Source organism: Sinohyriopsis cumingii, unplaced genomic scaffold (assembly GCF_028554795.1).
Source record: "Sinohyriopsis cumingii isolate HCF-2022 unplaced genomic scaffold, ASM2855479v2 utg001196l, whole genome shotgun sequence".
Lineage (NCBI taxonomy): Eukaryota > Metazoa > Mollusca > Bivalvia > Unionida > Unionidae > Sinohyriopsis > Sinohyriopsis cumingii.
The window spans coordinates 470,486-489,622 of NW_028315971.1; the positions used below are offsets into that span (position 1 = coordinate 470,486).

Sequence of the window (19,137 nt, forward strand, 5' to 3'; positions counted from 1 at the left end):
TTAATATTTGTTGGGTAACTGATAACTCCCTTTCCTTTATAAAGGAGTAAATCGCAAATATTCAGGTTTTCTACGCTGAGGAAAGTTATTCCGACAACGGACAATAATTACGAAATATTTTTTAAAAAAAAACAAGTTAAAGAATTTTCACAATACAGTGTCATATGTTACTTTCATTACATCTCCGTATAATGAACGTAAAAGTCATAACATCTTCACAGATTGATCTAACTTAAGGCTAATTTCCTCATTACCAAAACCTTACACTATTTGAGTTGGAAGCTTGTTGTAATCAGGGTTTTATTAAGAAATGATAATTGGTTACTAAACACCAAAGCTTAGTAGGGGTTATAAAGAATTCAAAACCTTCACAAAACAGTGCCAAAGACAGTAACATAATATTTAAATGTAAAGACTTTCTGTCATCACTGTTTACATCTTTGCTTATCTATATTACAAGTGCAAAATTCCTTATACATCCATACATCATTTTGAATGATAAACCTTACACCTATCTTTGCAATACGTTTATGCTGAATCTCAGCACTGAATTACTACAAGTTCAATATTTGGGACGAATATCATTCATTTTCAGATAATGCTATAGTCCTAGTATACCTCCCCGTTTGTTTGTACCCCCACCCCCACTGATTTAAGAAACGAAAAGCATAAACAAGATTTTTCAAAAATGCACAGAACTTAGTCATTTTATTCATTGATTTATAATTTCTAACCTGACTATGACCAGGTTGCCCCTAACATGGTCATCTTCTACGCATTTCATGCTTAACAAATTTTCCATACCAACAGGGCGCGATATTGCGTACACTATGGGTGAGACTATTTTCCTCGGACAACCAAGTGACGAAGTTCGTCCTAATCGGTGACTGGCGGATAATTCCGTAAATTGTCATAAGGTTGAGAGTCGAGAGTTATAGCCCTTTGCACACATATAAGTAGAAGTTACACCACTTGTTCAATCCACGTAAAAGGCAAATTTGTAATTATTATTCTTTTCCTTTGCTTGATTCGACATCGTAAATATCGGAAGCAGACAATGTAGTATTTACCTTCTATGACATACAAGTGCTGTTGTATATACACTCCTTCACTGAAAATGGACTTGTCCAGGAACTGGAAATGACCGGCGAGCAAGGTCGTCTATTTCACTGAACCTTCTATTTGGTATGAAACGCGCAGACGATAACGGTGTTATGGCCCTCGTGGACATACTCAGGTTTGAAATTATAAATCAATGAATAAACTGACTACCGGTAAGTTCTGTGCTTTTTTATTATCTCATTTATGCTTTTCGTTTTTTAATCGGTAGGGGAGGGGTTTACAAACAAACGGCTAGGTATATTCAGACTATAATGATTAGGTAAAAAAAAAAACAACCCCCCTCCCCAGAAATTTTCTTTTTTACATCCCACCCGTTTATTGCTAATACTTTGAAACTCTCAGCGTTATTATTTTTTTAAATCATACAGAACACGTCAATTCAAAATTATATTTTTAGCAGTTTACCCTATCAGGTAATACTTAACAGATTTAAGAATTATTCCCCCCCCCCCCAAAAAAAATAGCCTGTCAAGAATAAACTAAATTAATGCAAATTTCTGTGCATTTTTGCAATATTTAGATTCTCAATTTTTTTATATAATTTATGGTTTGACACTGGTTTGAGTCAAAATATCTATGATATATAATTAAATTAAATTATTGACATGCGTTGCCAAATACAAATACAAATATGCTTCTAGGAAATCATCGTTGCAGAAAATGAATTAGCTATAAGCTTTGTATCTACTAACTCTATCATGTGCAGCAGCATTAGTAAAGTATTTACCTTATTTAGATTTATTCTCCATCGTCGATGTACAGCGGTTACTCGAAAGTACGAATCATAAGTTGATATTTTCCATTTAATGTATCACATCGAACCTCACTGAGGAATTTAGAAAAGACGATATTTATACTGAAAGTTTTTCCCTATGCAGTGAATTTATAATTTCAAGCTAAATATAACTATGCAGTTATTTGCAGCATGGATTAGTTCTATGAAAAGATTCTATGCTGTAATGTGGTGAAATCAGAATCTTTTATGCCTAACCTCTACCGTCATCTAAGAATTGTGTGTTCACTTTGTAGTGAATGTTAGAAATATAGCGAAATATTTGCAATGCATACTGGAAAATTTGAATTAATATATAACAGTCTAACTATTCAGTCAAGTGACGGTATTGGAAACTATTTGAAAATCAAATGCTGCAAGAAAGTCCAAGTATGACTCTTAGAAGTTCAAGAGTCTAGTTCATTTACAGTCATCAAAGTTACCAAAATACAAATTCGAATGTTACTTTATTTCTTATAGTGAGTGGCAATAAATATAGCCCTTGAATATATACGATAATATGAACTTATCTGCTTGCCAGGGTAAAATGAAATTAAAACTGCTATTAGTAATGCAGTAGAAACTGTTATTCAGCAGTGCAGACTGTAGAAATTGTTATTCAGCAGTTCAGACTGTAGAAACTCATATTCTGCAATAAGTATATGTAAGAGGCTGTTATTCAGCAGCTTGGTGAGCTATTTATAATTCTGGACAGTTTATACTTGTAACAAAGATACAATTGTAAGATCAGTTATTAATTTCAATAACTATTAATTTCCTATTAAAATCAAGAATTTAAAAAAAGTACCGAATATAATAAATTACATGCAAGAATGAGTAGTTTTAATCTCATAAGAATTAGTAAAATTCATTCTGGAGGTTGGAACTTTGAAATGCTGTGCGATTTTTGCACTCAAAGACTTGTGAATGTTTACTTAAAAATTTCTTACTGAAAAATTCCTGCATTTCTTTTACTAAATAGCCTTTTCCTTGTAATGAGGAATAGTTTGTTCCTCAGCTACATCTAATATGGATATAGGCAGCCATTTTAGAACACCAAATTGACATCTTACCTTTACGGAGCGTAGATGACTATATTGTGTTGTTCAGCGGCTTTAATGTATCGTTTGTAAACAAAATAGCCGCTGGCTCTATACTGATACAAATTCAGTTTTCCAGTGAATGAGAAAGACATGTTATATTCACAAAAGAGAGACACAAATATCTTCATAATGCAATCTGTCCCATCAAAAAAAAAATTGTTTCATACTTCAATATTCAAACAAATGAAAGAAGAAAATTCGTCTATGGGATTATTTTGTATACAAAGCAAATGATAAAATAAACAACACCAGCAAGTAGAATGTGTGACGGGTCTTGTTTTATTGCTTCATCAGGCTGAATTCAAACTGAATTCAATATCATTGCTCACGTCATTAAATATATTCAGTTTCTAAGTGATCAATGATATAAACAACATGACATAAATAAGATGACATCATAGCTTAATTAATTTACCATATGTAATTGTTTTAATCTTTAACGAATAATTGGCATGGAAAAATGCATATACAGTACAGATAAATACTATTTTAATACATAAAAATACATAAAACTGGATCTTAAAGATACATATATCTCTCTAGATAACTTTATCAAAACTTTTTAAATAAAGAGATAAACAATTTTATTAATATTTTTATTGTGCATAATGTACTTTTTAAAATGAAATATTATACCTTGATATGCTATTAAAGAATGTTCAGTATTCCATCAGAACTCAAATTATATAATAACTATGATGATCTGCATAATACTAATAATAATGCAAACAAATAAGTATTCTATAAATAATTAATCATATTAATTCCATATTCCATATTTCTATTTATCCATAAAGTATACAAAGCAAGCAGGTTCAAACTTCTCATGTCACATGAATTGTTTTACTTACAATATTAACCAATCAAACAAGAGTAGACTGTGCTTACAGAGAAAACACAGGCACTTGATTCCAGGGTAAAGTAATTAGTTAATTGGTGAGTTTACATATTAGTTTAACCAGGAATCAAGTGCCTGTGTTTCCAATTTATGAGATAACAAATTGTACCGTCTATCGGCCACTAAACTTAACACTAAGCACACTCATTTTATTTATCGTCGTGTAGGCCTAACTGCTACGACAACTTAAGTATTTGATATGATAGAAAATATGTAGAAGATATCACTTGTTCCAGTTTCAGGACAATACAAATCTTAGATGAAGATATGATACACAGAAATGTGGTTTCATTGCACTATGAGATGATACTTAATCTTCAAATTCCAATTTTTCAGCATATACATATTTTTCAGACGGTAATGAGTGACCCCAAGCAGATCAAGATGCTGTTAGACCATGCCAAACGAGCCGTATCTGCCAGTCTGATTCCTCTTGCAAATAAATTTATTACCAGAGCATATGAAAGTTTAGGTGTAATGGCAAATCAAATGGAAGACTCCTTTGTGGCACTTGGGTATGAAACCTGCTCTGATGTATTTCAGAAGGTATGTTCAACAGTACTGTCTATAACTGAACAATTCAACAAATTAGTTTTGACATGTCTGCTGTAATCAGGGTGTATTTTGTGATGTTGTCTGTCCATTTTTTGCCAATATGGATTGTCCACAATAACTTCAGTTGTCAGTGCCATCTACATTAACTTTGTATATTTCTTGTACGTGTGGCAAGGAAGAACCCTATCAATTTGAAGTCAAAGTTCAAGGTCACTGAGACTGAAAGAAGAGAAATAGCTTCTGCACATTTGCTTGAGTTCTTCATGATCTGCAACAGCCAAACTTTGTGGATAGTTTGCACTTAGGGTATAAAATGACCAAATCAATTTAGTGTAGCATAGTGACTTGCAAATGGAATTGTGATACCTGAACTACGCTCACCAAATTTAAATTACCCTCCACATCAAAGGAACCAATTGGCTACTTTGTGGATGATCTGGATTGTTAGAGTGTATCTATAAAAGACTGTTGCACAGAAACTTGAGTTGGTCTGCATCTTGCATCTGTTGTGTTTAGATATTCAGAGGAAAAGACAGTGGTAATCTATTGGTTTTTGAAGGCATTTAAGATATATATATATATATATATATATATATATATATATATATATATATATATATATATATATATATATTATATATATATATATACACACACACACCACAACATACATTACAACCACCATGGTTTTTTAAGTGTTGGTATAAAGCAGTTTGATATACCAATACTATTGTTATATGAAATTGTGATCCGCCAATGGCGTAATAATACACATATATAACATTATTGAAGCCACGTGTTGTTGATTCTAGATCAGTAATGAATTTCCACACATTAATCATTAGTGACGTTTGAAAATAGCCATAAAAAGGATTAATAATGCCCGTTTTCTAAAAGAATTTAATATGGTACACAATTTCATCGCAATCCTTTCTTCTTTCTGTCCTGAGCCTACCCCCTCATGCATAACGGACAAACTGCACAGAAATCTGGAGTGAGAAAGAAAAATAATTTTCTCTGGATGAAAACCTTGAAATTAAACTTACACCAAGAAATTTACAAGTATATGGTTTGTCGTGATGGTATGTGTGTACTTTCCTTGGGATTTATATAATGAATGATACAAAGTTGCAAACCCTGTTGACATTATAGAGTAAATTTCTTGGTTACGTGGTACACATACTTTGATGTATTTAATGTTGTTGTTTCTTAAACCTATTATAATGTTCTATAAATCAATTATTATTAATTAAATATGAAAATGTCCAAAGGCTGCCCTCTCGCTTTTTCTCTCTTGTTTTCTGGACCATCGTAGCATGATACGAGCGAAAATCTGTGAAAAGACGAGCATAAAGGATTCTCATTTGTGTCATCCCACGATGTCTCTGGACTTATGAATGATGATAAAAGTTAAGTCAAACTGAATAAAGGATGAGAGAGAGAGAGTTTTAAAGTCAAACTGACCAAAGAGAGAGAGAGAGTTTTATGGTCGGTAGTACTGTTATTAATGCAAAATAATTACTTAGATAAGCTGTAAATATATTAAAATATTTTAATTACCTCTTGTTGGTTCATTATTTTGCTTAGTTTCTATTTCACCTTAACTTCCATGTGCCAGTACGTTAATGGCTGAGCGTTCATTTGAATGGCGTAGTTAACCATGTGTTTGTAATGCTCTACTTCTTCTTTAAAACCATATTTCAGGTTTAAATCATAAGTGTTTATTATATTGATTTAATCAATGTGATGAAAAAATAGAAACTCAGTAAAGGAAATTATCAACTTATCAATATGCAAAAGTGATTGTATATAGCCACAAAAGGCACAGAACTACATTTTGTAGTGGACACCTTCGGAAGGCATGTGATTAGTTCATTCACCCGGTCAAACCCAGTTGCCTATAGTAAATCTTAACTCTGTTCAGAGGGCAAATATATGTATTTATATGTGATATAAATAAAATATATGTATAGTATGGGAGCTTATCAGTGATATAACACGAGATGTATACATTTTTCATTAAAAGGAAATAAGGCTTGCCGAGTTTCCTTTTAATGAAAAATGTATACATCTCATGGTATATCATTGATACAGATTACATACTACACATATTATATATACATATATATACATATATACATATATATATATATATATATATATATATATATATATATATATATATATATATATATATATATATATATATACATATATATATATATATATATATATATATATATATATATATATATATATATATATATATATATATATATACACACATGTATATGGTTTGACTTAAATTTATTGCACTCATGGAAGTTATTTGTCACCTATAAAGCTATAATTCACTTCCAGATAGTTGCATATGTTGTACAAGACCCACAAAATTGGGTTATTATATTTTTTCATTCAGCTGGTAAACAGGAAACAGTTATATATTGCTTTTTTGTTACTTCTGGTATGTTTGCATCACAGTCATGAATGCTTTTCAGGCAGAAACATTAATAATTATGAATATTAATATATTTCTGTTGACTAAAATGGTTTTCTTTAAATGGAGTGAGACAGTGTCATTTTCACACTTTTATGTGTATGTATCTTTACATTCTTATTTATTTCAGATTGGCATAATCACTATGGCGGTTAGGAGCTTTTATCTAGGCAAGTCTAATTCTTTCTTGCTTGATAGTCATTTTCAAGAATGTTCAAATTGAAGTGCCATGAAGAAAAAAATCAAATAGAAGAGAAGTTTTTAATGTAATCATTTAGTTTATTTAATAGCTTATATATAGTCACATAATCAAATAGTCACGTAGATGGGATACAGGACTTGTTCTCATCAAGTTATACTATATAGTCTTTCACAAGGGTTATAGGGTTTTTTTTGAGAAACTCTTTTCTATGACATATCTGCATTTTTTCCTATAGTTATCCACATCCTATCTGTACTTGGCAATTATAGATGTGATAGCTATTGAAACACCATGCATGCATTTTATTGTTGTCAAATCATATAATATATGTTCATGAGATAAAATTAATTCGTTGATCATGAGATGTATCTTTTGAAAATTCTCTTGGTACATTCATACAGTATATACCTATATGTCTCATACTGTCAGGTTTTGTTAAGTAAAGAAATGAATCATATTAGATTGTTTTTATTAAGTGTTTTTGAAAACAGGTATCATGTATATTTTGGTAAATTAACAAGATACAATAGTACCAACTTTTGCTTATAAATGTAAAGTGTGGGCATATGAAGACTTAATAATGCATGAACATATGCATACCTTTTCTTAAGATGGATTACAAAATGTAGAAGAGTACACCGTGTACATACTGGATGTTATCCAATTTGGATTTCAATTATAGAATTATTGAATATTGGACCAGGTTAATCAAGAGGAAACCAAGAACATTTTTATAGTTATGCTAAAGAAAACTTGCAACTAAATAGTAGTAAACGGGTGGAGAATATGAAAAGTATTTTTCTTGAAATGGGAAGATACAATATTTGGGTATATCAGATTAAAAATATAAATAACACTTGGAAGCGCATTGATAGAAATATACTTTAAGACCAAAATAAGCAAAGTTCATAATGATAACCTGCACCTATCTTCCAAAGGGGTCTTAATTATAGACATTACACCTGTCTTCTAAAGGGGTCTTAATTATAGACATTACACCTGCCTTCCAAAGGGGTCTTAATTATAGACATTACACCTGTCTTCCAAAGGGTCTTAATGATAGACTATACATGTATCTTCCATGTGGTCTTAATTATAGACTTTACACCTATCTTCCTAAGGGCCTTAGTTGTAGACATTACACCTGTCTTTCAAAGGGCCTTAATTATAGACTTAACAACTATCTTTCAAAGGGTGTTAATTAAAGACTTTACAACTGTCTTTCAGAAAGCCTTAATTATAGACCTTACAAACATTTTAAATAAATTTCAGGATCTTCTCTAATACACTTATTTGGATGTTTCTTAGTTTAGAATTGCAACTTATTATTTACTCTTGGATTCGTAATATATTTATTGGGAAAGTATTGATCTTCCAAACAGAAAATATCTATTTTTGTGACAAAAGATGATTTTGGTGACAATTTTTTTTTTATCTTTCCATTTTTCCCAGAAGCCCTGTGAAAACTATATCGATACTAAAGCAACAAACTGAATGGAGTGAACTTGTAAAATGTACAGTAAACTAATGTTTGTTTCAGATTGTATTAATAATAATGGATAAGTGTATACATAGAAATAGCACAATATTCCATATTTTACAATATTCCATATTCATAGATATATGTTAAGTGCCATTGCACAGGTTATGTTATTTGACCCGAGTTATGTTGAATAAATCTTATATCAGTTCTGTTGTGATAAAACCTTAAAAGAGTTGGAATATTTTATGTTTTGGTGTATTTTTGAAATAATCCTTCAAGCATATCCATTGTGATACAATTTAGCAATGTCCATATTTTATTATTGCAAAACACATATTTTCTAAATTGGTTTGAAAAGCGACTTTCATTTTTCAGCTATAAAATATTCTTCCAACTGGGAGGAAAATAAGATGGATCATTTGTGGACAGACCTTTTTGAGGCTTTTGACTTTGTTGATGCAGTTGTAAGTATAGAGGTTATTCATCTTATTTTCTCATTAAAAACGTCACAACAAGCTTACGTTGTTGTGTATGTTCCATCTGTAGCTGTTATAGTATAGAATTGTACTAACTTGTTTTCATACAAAATCCCATGATTTTAAGGTAGACGTTGGTAGGCATGGTGTAGTAGATTAGATATATTGTGCCTCAAAGTTAGTCACATTCTGTTACGCATTTTGTTTCTAAAAATAATTTTCCAAAAATGTGTTTCTACATTAGTAGCGGAAGTGAGTTTTGACCACAGAAAATCAGCATTTGTATAAAACTCGGAAAGATGTTCAAGCTAGAACCTTTTGGGTCAGACTTTGAATACAATTTATTCAGCTGCTTTTTATGAAGTTATTAAAGGTTTTTATATATTTTAAGCAGCGGCTCTATTTGATGACAAAATTTGTGCAGTTTTGAAAGTCCTTTATGCCAGAACACTGTAAAAAAAATTTCAAATCCTTTTGAGTGATTTTCTGAGATGTTTAAAGTATTTGCCAGTTTTAGTGTATGTGTGTGTGTTTTGGATTTTAAATGTAGCTTTAAAACAATTTCAGTCATATCGCTATGATGTCTGCATTGGGACAGTTTTTAGTGATGACTAGTATTGGGGCATCATGCCGCAGACATGTATCATGTCTCACCCAGTTACATTATCCTGACATCAGGCCAATCAATCCTAACACTAACCTCTTAATGCTGAGCACCAAACGAGGTATCTGTTAGTACCATATTTCTAAGTCTCTGGCATGACTCGGCCAGTGTTTGAACCCACGACCTCCTGCATCCAAGGTGGATGCTCTAACCACTAGGTCACTGTAGCAGTCCCAGGTTTAGTAATAGGGACCATATCTGGTGGTGAATGGAGATTATTTTGTATAAATATGGTTACAACATTTAGTCAAAGTCTGCTGAGAAGTTTTCCAGAACAAGTTATTTAAATATTTTTTTCTGTTTTTAGTGACAGTAGCAATACTTGATGGGGGATTGTCATTCTTAGTACAAAGTTAAAATGAATACTTGATGGGAGATTGGCATCCTTAGTACAAAGTTAAATGCCTTTTATGCCAAGAAGCTTTCTGTCAAATTTCATCATTTTCTGTTGAGTGGATATGATGCATTTAGGATTAGTATTTTATGTTATGATATTAACTGTCCATTTGTCTGTTACCACTTTTGTTTCTTCACAATTGATCGTCTTGTCCGATTGATCAACAGCTACCACACTTCGGGAGTGGCTTGCACCAGGGGCTATTAGGAAGAACCCTATTGATTTGGCAGTCAGAGGTCAGATCACTCTGCCTGAAAGAAGATAATCGTTTTCTACACAATAACATTAATTCTGCATCACATACATTGACCAAACTTTGTTGATATCTTGCATTTGGTTAAAAAAGAAACAAAATCAATCAAGAAGAAAATAATTTTTTGCACAAAAATAGCAGTTTTTGACCATGTTTCTTGACCAAGGTTATGACTTATTATTTTGATAAGAAATAAAGTCGTTTGATTTTGGGATAGAAGTGTCAAGACCACTTTAACTGCAAGCAAATGTTTTTTGCATCATAACTTTAGTACGTTGACCAAAAGTTTGTCATGGGCTTGCTCCTAAGACATGGAAGAGGTTTATTGATTTTTAAATCAAATGGCCAGAGGTCATGGTCATTTTGACTCGAAGAAAAATTGTTATTGCAGAATGGGTTTTATTCTATGGCAAGTTCCACACCAAGCATCGTGGATGGCTTGCATTTAATGTAATAAAGGAACCTAAAGGTTCTGGGATCTAAAGGTCAGAAATCATCATTTGCACAATTTTTCAAATAAGAAAAATAATGGTTTCTGCATTCATGACTGCATACTTTGCACATTATTAATAATTTGATAAGTTAACCATAACATACTCAAGGGGCAGGCATATTGTGTGCCATTCCGATTGCTCTTGTTGTAAGAAAGTCATTTAGAAGTATTTGGTTTTTTAGGACCATATCTGATGGCAGATGAGCAGTAGTTGCAGAAACATAAAAGTCCTTGATGCCATGAAGCTTTCTGTAAAATTTGCTTACATTCTGTTGAAAGGTTTTCGGAGAAAGACTATTTGAAATGTTTTTTTCTTCTTCTGGTTTTAATAACGGCAATGTTGATGGTAGATTGGCATCATATACATAGGTAAAAGGACTTCGTGCCGATATGCTTTCTGTCTAGTTTGGTTCCACTCAGGTTTAGAGAAATTATTTAAATGTCTCATATTTTTTTATAACAGTGGCCATATTTGATAGTATATCTGCCTCTGTTTAACAGACTTGTAGATCTTCATGCATAGGTGCTTTCTGTCATGTGTGGTCAAATTTTATTGAGCAGTTTATGTCATTTCAAGGATTAAATATTTTATTTATTAACAGTGGCCATATTTAATACAAGATCAGCATCTTTTGTTTAAATCTGAAAGGTATAATTCATACCAATGTGCTTTCTTTCACATGATTACAATTTGTTCATCACTACTGGAGAAGTAATTTATAGGTTTTACTAGATTTTGGCCATTTTAATGGCATTACAAACTTGAAAGTCCTTTATGCCAGGATGTGTTGCACCAAGTGTGGTTGAAATTGGTCTTGTGTATTTTGAAAAGTTGAAAATAGCAGTTGTTGATAAACAGCTTATAGGTTTTCTAATGTTAATATTGGTGGTCATATTTAAATTTGAATTGGCATCATATATACAAACATGGAACATATTTATGCCAGCATGGTTTCTGTCACATTTTCATCAGATTCTCTTAATTTCTTTTTAATAAGCAGTCGTTTAAAGGCTTTCTTGTTCCTTTTTGTACTGGTGGCATTATTTGATAGCAGATTGGCATCGTTTGTACAGATTTGAAAGTCCTTATTGTCTGGGTGCTCACTGCCAATTTGGTCAAAATTGATCCAGTGGTTTTTGAGAGTATTTTAAAATAATAGTTGTGAATTTAGTAGAAATTCACTTTAGGCAAAAATTTTGGTTTCACTTGCCTTGAGAGTTGTTTAGCTAAAACGTTTTAGGTATATTATCTACATTACTATATCTGATCTTTTTATCTTTTTATCTGCCCAATAGCTGAAAAATTTCAATCATGTTCTTTCTCAAGTGATGTGGTAGTGGAACAGTAATATGCATGTAAGCATCACAATGTGCTTTTAATATGGTACACATCCACACTTGAATGCCACGAGAGAAAATATTTATGTTTTTTGTGCTTCAGTTGCATTTATAAAAAAGATAACTTTTCGGTTATTAATATAACTTCAAAAGGTATGTTTGCTTAAGCCAGTCATCATTTATTTCCATATTTATTGTATTAGCATGTACAAAGGATAAAGAAATGTTTTCATTGAGAAATGAGAAATGTGTTGCTGTCGTTTGTGTGTTTTAGACGACCTGCGTAAAATTATGAAGTATCTTTTGTGACCTCAGGTTTAGCATTGCTAATTCTTGGGCAATAATTATCGAAAGAACAGTCCTTTTAGAATTCTTCAATCTGTTTAGTTCATTTCAAGACAGCAAATGTCCAGGCAGGGTTAGGCTAATTGCCTTGACTAACTCTTGTATGTTACTGTCATACAATTCTTGTTTGCAATTGAATTTGTGTTTTTAATTAAACGATGTGTTTTCATTTTGCCTGAATTGGTTTATTTGTTCGTGTGTTCATTTGTAATGTTGAAATGTCTTGATATACTTGCTTTAAAGATGCATGAAGTCAGACCTCTTTTAGAAGAGCTAGAGCAAATCTCAGTGGATCTGGAACGAGACGAAAAATGGCATAAGTGCTGCTTTGTGTCTCATAATTTGTATGACTTGTATGTAAAAGCTGAACCTCACAACCTCTGGAATCATCACTCCATCCTGGCCAGTGAGAAGAGGATGGTTCTTCAGATGGCAAGATGCACTTATCAAACTGTGAGACAATATAACAGTTTATCTCTTTGCTCAAAAATAAATTTAGAAACAAGAACCATAAAATTTTTGTGCAATCATATAGGTAAATAACATAAATCAAACATGCATTAAATTCAAAGAAAGAATGATTAATCCATACGGATGTGTAACTAAATTGATATATATTTGTTATGCTTTAAGTTGAATGTAAATGGTGGTAATTCTTGATGAATGCAACAGAGATGTCCTTGTTGCATGTTTTTTCTCTAAGATGCATTTTTCAGCAATATTTTGGCAGGCTGTTATTCAATGCACGTTTCTCAATACATGAGGAAAAGAAACAATGAAATATTGTCTGACAGATTTTGCTACCAAATATTTTCGATAGATAAATTTTCATCATTAAATTTAGGTTGTTAATATTAATTTGGATTTCCCTAAGACTCTAATGCATATATAAACACTCCTTATTTGAATCAAACTCACTTTCCTCTTTTTAGAAAAATTTTACTGCTGTCAATCAAAATTGCCGATTTGGTACGTATACAACACATTATAAAACTGATTCATCAAAATGCAACATGCAACATCTTGTGTATATATATATATATATATATATATATATATATATATATATATATATATATATATATATATATATATATTGCTTTTAAAGTGTTGATATAAAGCAGATTGATATACCAGTACTACTGGTATATTAAATTGTGATCTGCCCATGGTGCAGTAGTACACATATATAAACATTCTTGCCACTGTATGCAGTTGATTCTAGACCAATGATGAATTTCCACTCATTAATCATTAGTGAAGTATGAAAATAACCATAAAAAGTATTAATAATCGCCATTTTCTAAATGAATTTAATATGGTACACAATTTCATCTCTGTCAATCCTTTCTGCTTTCTGTTCCCCATCCCCTCTCATGCATTCATGCATAAGGGACAAAATATGCAGAAATCTTGAGTGAGAGAGAGAAAAAATCTGGGTTGGATGAAAATCTTGAAACTGAACTTATACTAAGTAACCTACAAGAATATGGTTCATTGTAATGGTATGTGTACACTTTCCTTGGAATTTATCTAGTGTTTATATAATTATCTTTCTCTCTGATGATATTGATGATTTGGCTCTCCAAATACAGGGATTCAGATTTGAAAGAAAAGATAGGGAATCCATGGATGGTGGGGGTGTTCTTCTCTGTGTAGACAGTTCCATTAGTTATTACACACATGTTATCTAGAGACTATTGGGGTGGATAGTATCTGGATTAAAGTAACCCTTGCCGAATCAAAGACAATACTCTTCTGTTCGGTTTACAGGCCACCTAGTTCTGCAGCTGAATGGATTGATAGATTTGAGGTGCAAAACGATTACAAAAGGAATATTTAAAAACTATCATATTAGGTGATTTTAACATTGACTACATGAAAATTCTACCCTTAACATTGTTAAGTAACTTTGAAACTTACAATTGTACCCAATGACACCCCAACTTGAGTAACAGATAAATGTGCTAGTATCATCAATAATGCTATACTAATAAATCTGACAACATAAGTGAATTAATGTGCTGGTGTATGCATCGAGTTATGATTATCCTGTCTGTGTAACTAGACATGTTCCCAGATTATCTAAAAATGGTCAACACATTGAAATACAATACAGGGACTTTAAACAGTCTGATGAGGAAATGTTCTTAAATGTTTTAATTTGCAAACCCTTCCAATCAGTCTGCAATAAAGCTGATGTCAACACTGCCTAATAGACAAATGGTATCAGATGTTCAATGCAGCCTTAGACAAGCATCCCCTAATTAAAACAAAAGACAGGGTTTAACACCAAATGGCATCCAAGTCAATTACCCCTGAGATCAATGAGACTAGGCACCTAAGAGATAATTTCCACAAGAAAAAAAGATGTGAAAAACTATAGAAAGTAGATCAATAAAGCTAAGCACTTGATAGATAAGGCAACAGAGAACTACTATAAACAGGCTGTTGATGAAACCAAGAGTACCAAGACATTGTGGATGCATCTAAAAGAGCTGAACCCAACCAAGAACAGTTGTTTTTCCCATAGACTTAAGCAAAATGATGATATAGGAACATCGCACAAGACATTGTGGAAATGTTCAATAATTTCTTCACACGCATGTCTAGTAACAATATTCAGAACCAGACTAACTTGATGCTCTTCTGTCATTTATAAGACCTAAAATTCCTGATATTTATTTTTCAATACCTAATGTAGTGAGGCTGTTTTTGATATGCTCATTAAGGTGAGTATTAATAAATCTTCTGGTTTGGATCGTATTTGTCCACAAATTCTTAAAATTGCTGCACCAGTAATAACAGAGTCATTAACACATATCATAAACTTAAGTTTAATGACTGGTAATTTTCCAGAAACCTTGAAATGTGCAAAGGTTACACCTTTCTTTAAGAACAGAGAAAAGGAGGATCCAGGGAATTACAGACCAATATCATTTCTACCTGTATTGTTAAAATTATTTGAGAAGCAAGTAGCCATTCAGGTCTATACATTTTTTGAAACTTACTCTCTATTTCATAAAGCATAATCAGGATTTAGAAAGTACCACTCATGTTAACCACAAAATAATTGATCTTTGGCTGAAGGAAATGGATAATGGTCATATGACTGGGATTGTTTTCCTTGACTTCAAGAAAACCTTTGATCTTGTTGATCATGAAATTCTGCTACAAAAATTGAACTGTTACAGGTTTGACAATCCTTCTTTAAACAGGTTTAGATCATACCTAAACCAAAGGTCTCAACAAGTAAGCATAATATATTAGCTCTCAGACTCACACTATTCATTCACGGGTCCCTCAAGGCTCAGTTTTGGGCCCTCTCCTCTTTCTTTTCTATATCAATGATCTACTATTAAATGATGAATCCACAAATACAGATTTGTTTCCAGATGATGCAACCTTGTATACATCTAGTTCTAATACTGAAGTTGTCCAAAATAGATTAAACTCAGACATTATTAGAGTTCAAAACTGAGCACAACAAAATAGGATGGTAATTAATGAAAGTTAAAACAAAAAGTATGATTTTGGGGACATCACAAAAACTACACAAGTTAGGGAATCCAGAAATATCTCTTACAATAAATAATCATCCGTTAGAACATGTCAAACATGAAAAGCTTTTAGATGTTGCTGCAGAGAATAATTTACAATGGGATGACTATATTGATAAGCTTTGTGAAAAACTGTTATCCAAAATTGCCCTACTCAGCAGAATCAAGAAATATTTACCTATGGAAACTAAAAATTTGTACTACAAGTCATATATTCTTCCAACAATGGATTATTGTTCAAATGTATGGGGAATCTATGCTAAATCTCAGCTTGACAGGATTTATAAACTTCAGAAATGAGCAGTACGCATAATTTTAGATGTTTTAATTGATCATCCCTCAAAAGCATTGTTTACAGAACTCATATGGTTCACAATATATGAAACGATAGATTTTCACAAGGCAGTTCTTGAATATAAAGGTCTACATGGAACTGCACAAGAGCATCTTCAGGACTTAATCAGGTCTTTTTCAACACAATACCAGTTGAGGTCAATATCACATGGAAACCTTCTAGCACCAAAACCAAGAACAGAGCAATATAAAAAGAGCTTCCAGTACTCTGGTACAGTTCTGTGGAACAAGCTAATCCACTACATGTAAAATCTGCTGAAAATATTACAGTATTTAAGAAGAGATATCATGAGCATGTATGTGTTTCTAATACATAATGGAATTTTAGTAGTTTAATACTAAACATGTTAAAATAAACAGTAATTATTGCTATCTTTCATATAATGCACATTGTTATACTCTCTTTAAGAGGGGCTCAAGGGAGAATAGTCCTTGACTAATGAGTCATTCTTTAAACATAAAGTATTATTATTAGTATTATTATTATTATTATAATCAATGATACAAAGTTGCAATAGCCTGTTGACAATATACAGTAAATTTCTTGGTTACAAGACACACTTACTGTAATGTATTTAATGCTTTATTGTTGTTGTTGTTGTTTGTTAAACCTATTATAATGTTCTAAAAATCGATTATTATTAATTAAAATATGAAAATTTCCAAAGGTGGCCTCTTTCTGTCTCTCTGTGTCTGTCTCTCTTTCTGGACCCTCATAGCAAGATACATGCAAAAACCCATGAAAAGAGCAGCATAGAGGAAATTAGCTTGGATTTTAACACGTGTCGCACGACAATGTCTCTGTACCTATGAATGATTGTAAAAGTCAAGTCAAACCGACCAAAGGAGGGGGGAGAGGAAGAGAATTTTATGGTCGGTAGTAACGTTACTTAAAGCAGAATAATGACTTAGATCAACTGTAAATATATTAAATATTTTAATTACCTCTGGTTGGTTTGTCATTTTGCTTAGTTTCTACTCCACACTTATTTCCATGCGCTGTTACATGAATGTGTCACAGGATGAAGCCGGGTTGGGACTGGATTAGGGAAGACACCAAAAGCAACTGCGTTTACAAGATGTTTACTTATAAACGCAATTTGAATATAACAAATCTGACACCATTATAATCAAAAGATCAGGAAAATTATAAAGTTCCATCAACAATTAACTCAACGAGGAAAAACTCTAAGACATGAATTTAACAAATGTAATTTCAAAACAAACATGAATTCCCATCACCGATCAACAATAAAAGTGACCTACACCTCAATATAAAAAGTCTTGAAGGTATCATTCAAATAACGATTTAGAAAAGAATGTAATTATGAATCGTTAAATAACGATTTAGAAAAGAATGTAATTATGTCTCGTTCAAATAACGATTTAGAAAAGAATGTAATTATGTATCGTTCAAATAACGATTTAGAAAAGCAGTGTAAATTACTAACCTATCATTCATAAAATGATATTGAAAAGCAGTGCAAATTGCGAACCTATCAATCGTTCACACAGCGGCATTGCAATAGGAATGAACAACATTATAAACCTATCAATCGTTCACACAACGGTATTGCAATAGGAATGAATAACATAAACCTATCGATCGTTCACATAACAATCTAGCAATACGTGTAATTATTTGCCTATCGATCATTCATGTAATGATATAACAATATGTGTAATTATGAACGTATCAATCTTTCATATAACAATTGAATAGGGATGAATGACATTAACCTATCGATCGTTCATATAACGATAGTAATGAATGGAATGATGAACCTATCGATCGTTCATGTAATGGCATAGCAATAGGGATGAATGACATTATGAACCTATCGATCGTTCACACAACGATATAGCAATAGGGATGAATGACATTATGAACCTATCGATCGTTCACACAACGATATAGCAATAGGGATGAATGTCATTATGAGCCTATCGATCATTCTTATAACGATATAACAATAGGAATGAATGACATGAACCTATCGATCGTTCATATAACGACATAGCAATAGGGATGAATGACATTAACCTATCAATCGTTCATATAACGATATAACAATAGGAATAAATGACATGAACCTATTGATCGTTCATATAACGATAGTAATGAATGGAATGATGAACCTCTTGATCGTTCATATAACGACATAGCAATAGGGATGAATGACATTATGTACCTATCGTTCATATAACGATATAACAATAGGAATGAATGACACGAACCTATCGATCGTTCATATAACGACATAATAGGAATGAATGACATAAACACAATTGTGGAAATAATATGGAACACTACAACTATCATGGCGCCCATTTGACGACCAAGATGTTAACTCCAGTTCCACGCGCTCTAGTAAATGGCCAGAGAAGCACCCATACATGGTCCGCTCCTTTCAGTCTGCTGAAAGATCCCGTACATCACAGACTCATTGGTCGCAAAGCCCTGGTCCCTCGCACCGAGAAAACCAGTTCCCTCTTCAGGTCCAACGTCACCAAACACAGCGCATACATCACAGTAACCCCCACAGAGTTCTGTGACTCCACATCAAACGATGTACAAGGCATGGCAGGCATGTATAAAGCAGCTCTACAGCTGGTGACTCCACA

The 19,137-nt window shown here is 32.3% G+C and overlaps 1 protein-coding gene across 1 annotated transcript in view; it reads left to right on the forward strand.

The window, feature by feature from the left end:
• The window catches only part of LOC149772726 (3'-5' exoribonuclease HELZ2-like), a 60,607-nt gene that overhangs the window by 2,613 nt on the left and 38,857 nt on the right, over nt 1-19,137 (forward strand). Inside the window, exons 2-6 of the mRNA XM_089947437.1 lie at nt 4,250-4,441; nt 7,078-7,117; nt 9,008-9,096; nt 12,842-13,030; nt 13,531-13,567. Of these exons, the coding sequence (XP_089803563.1) occupies nt 4,250-4,441; nt 7,078-7,117; nt 9,008-9,096; nt 12,842-13,030; nt 13,531-13,567 (547 nt within the window). The remainder of the gene's footprint in view (nt 1-4,249; nt 4,442-7,077; nt 7,118-9,007; nt 9,097-12,841; nt 13,031-13,530; nt 13,568-19,137) is intronic.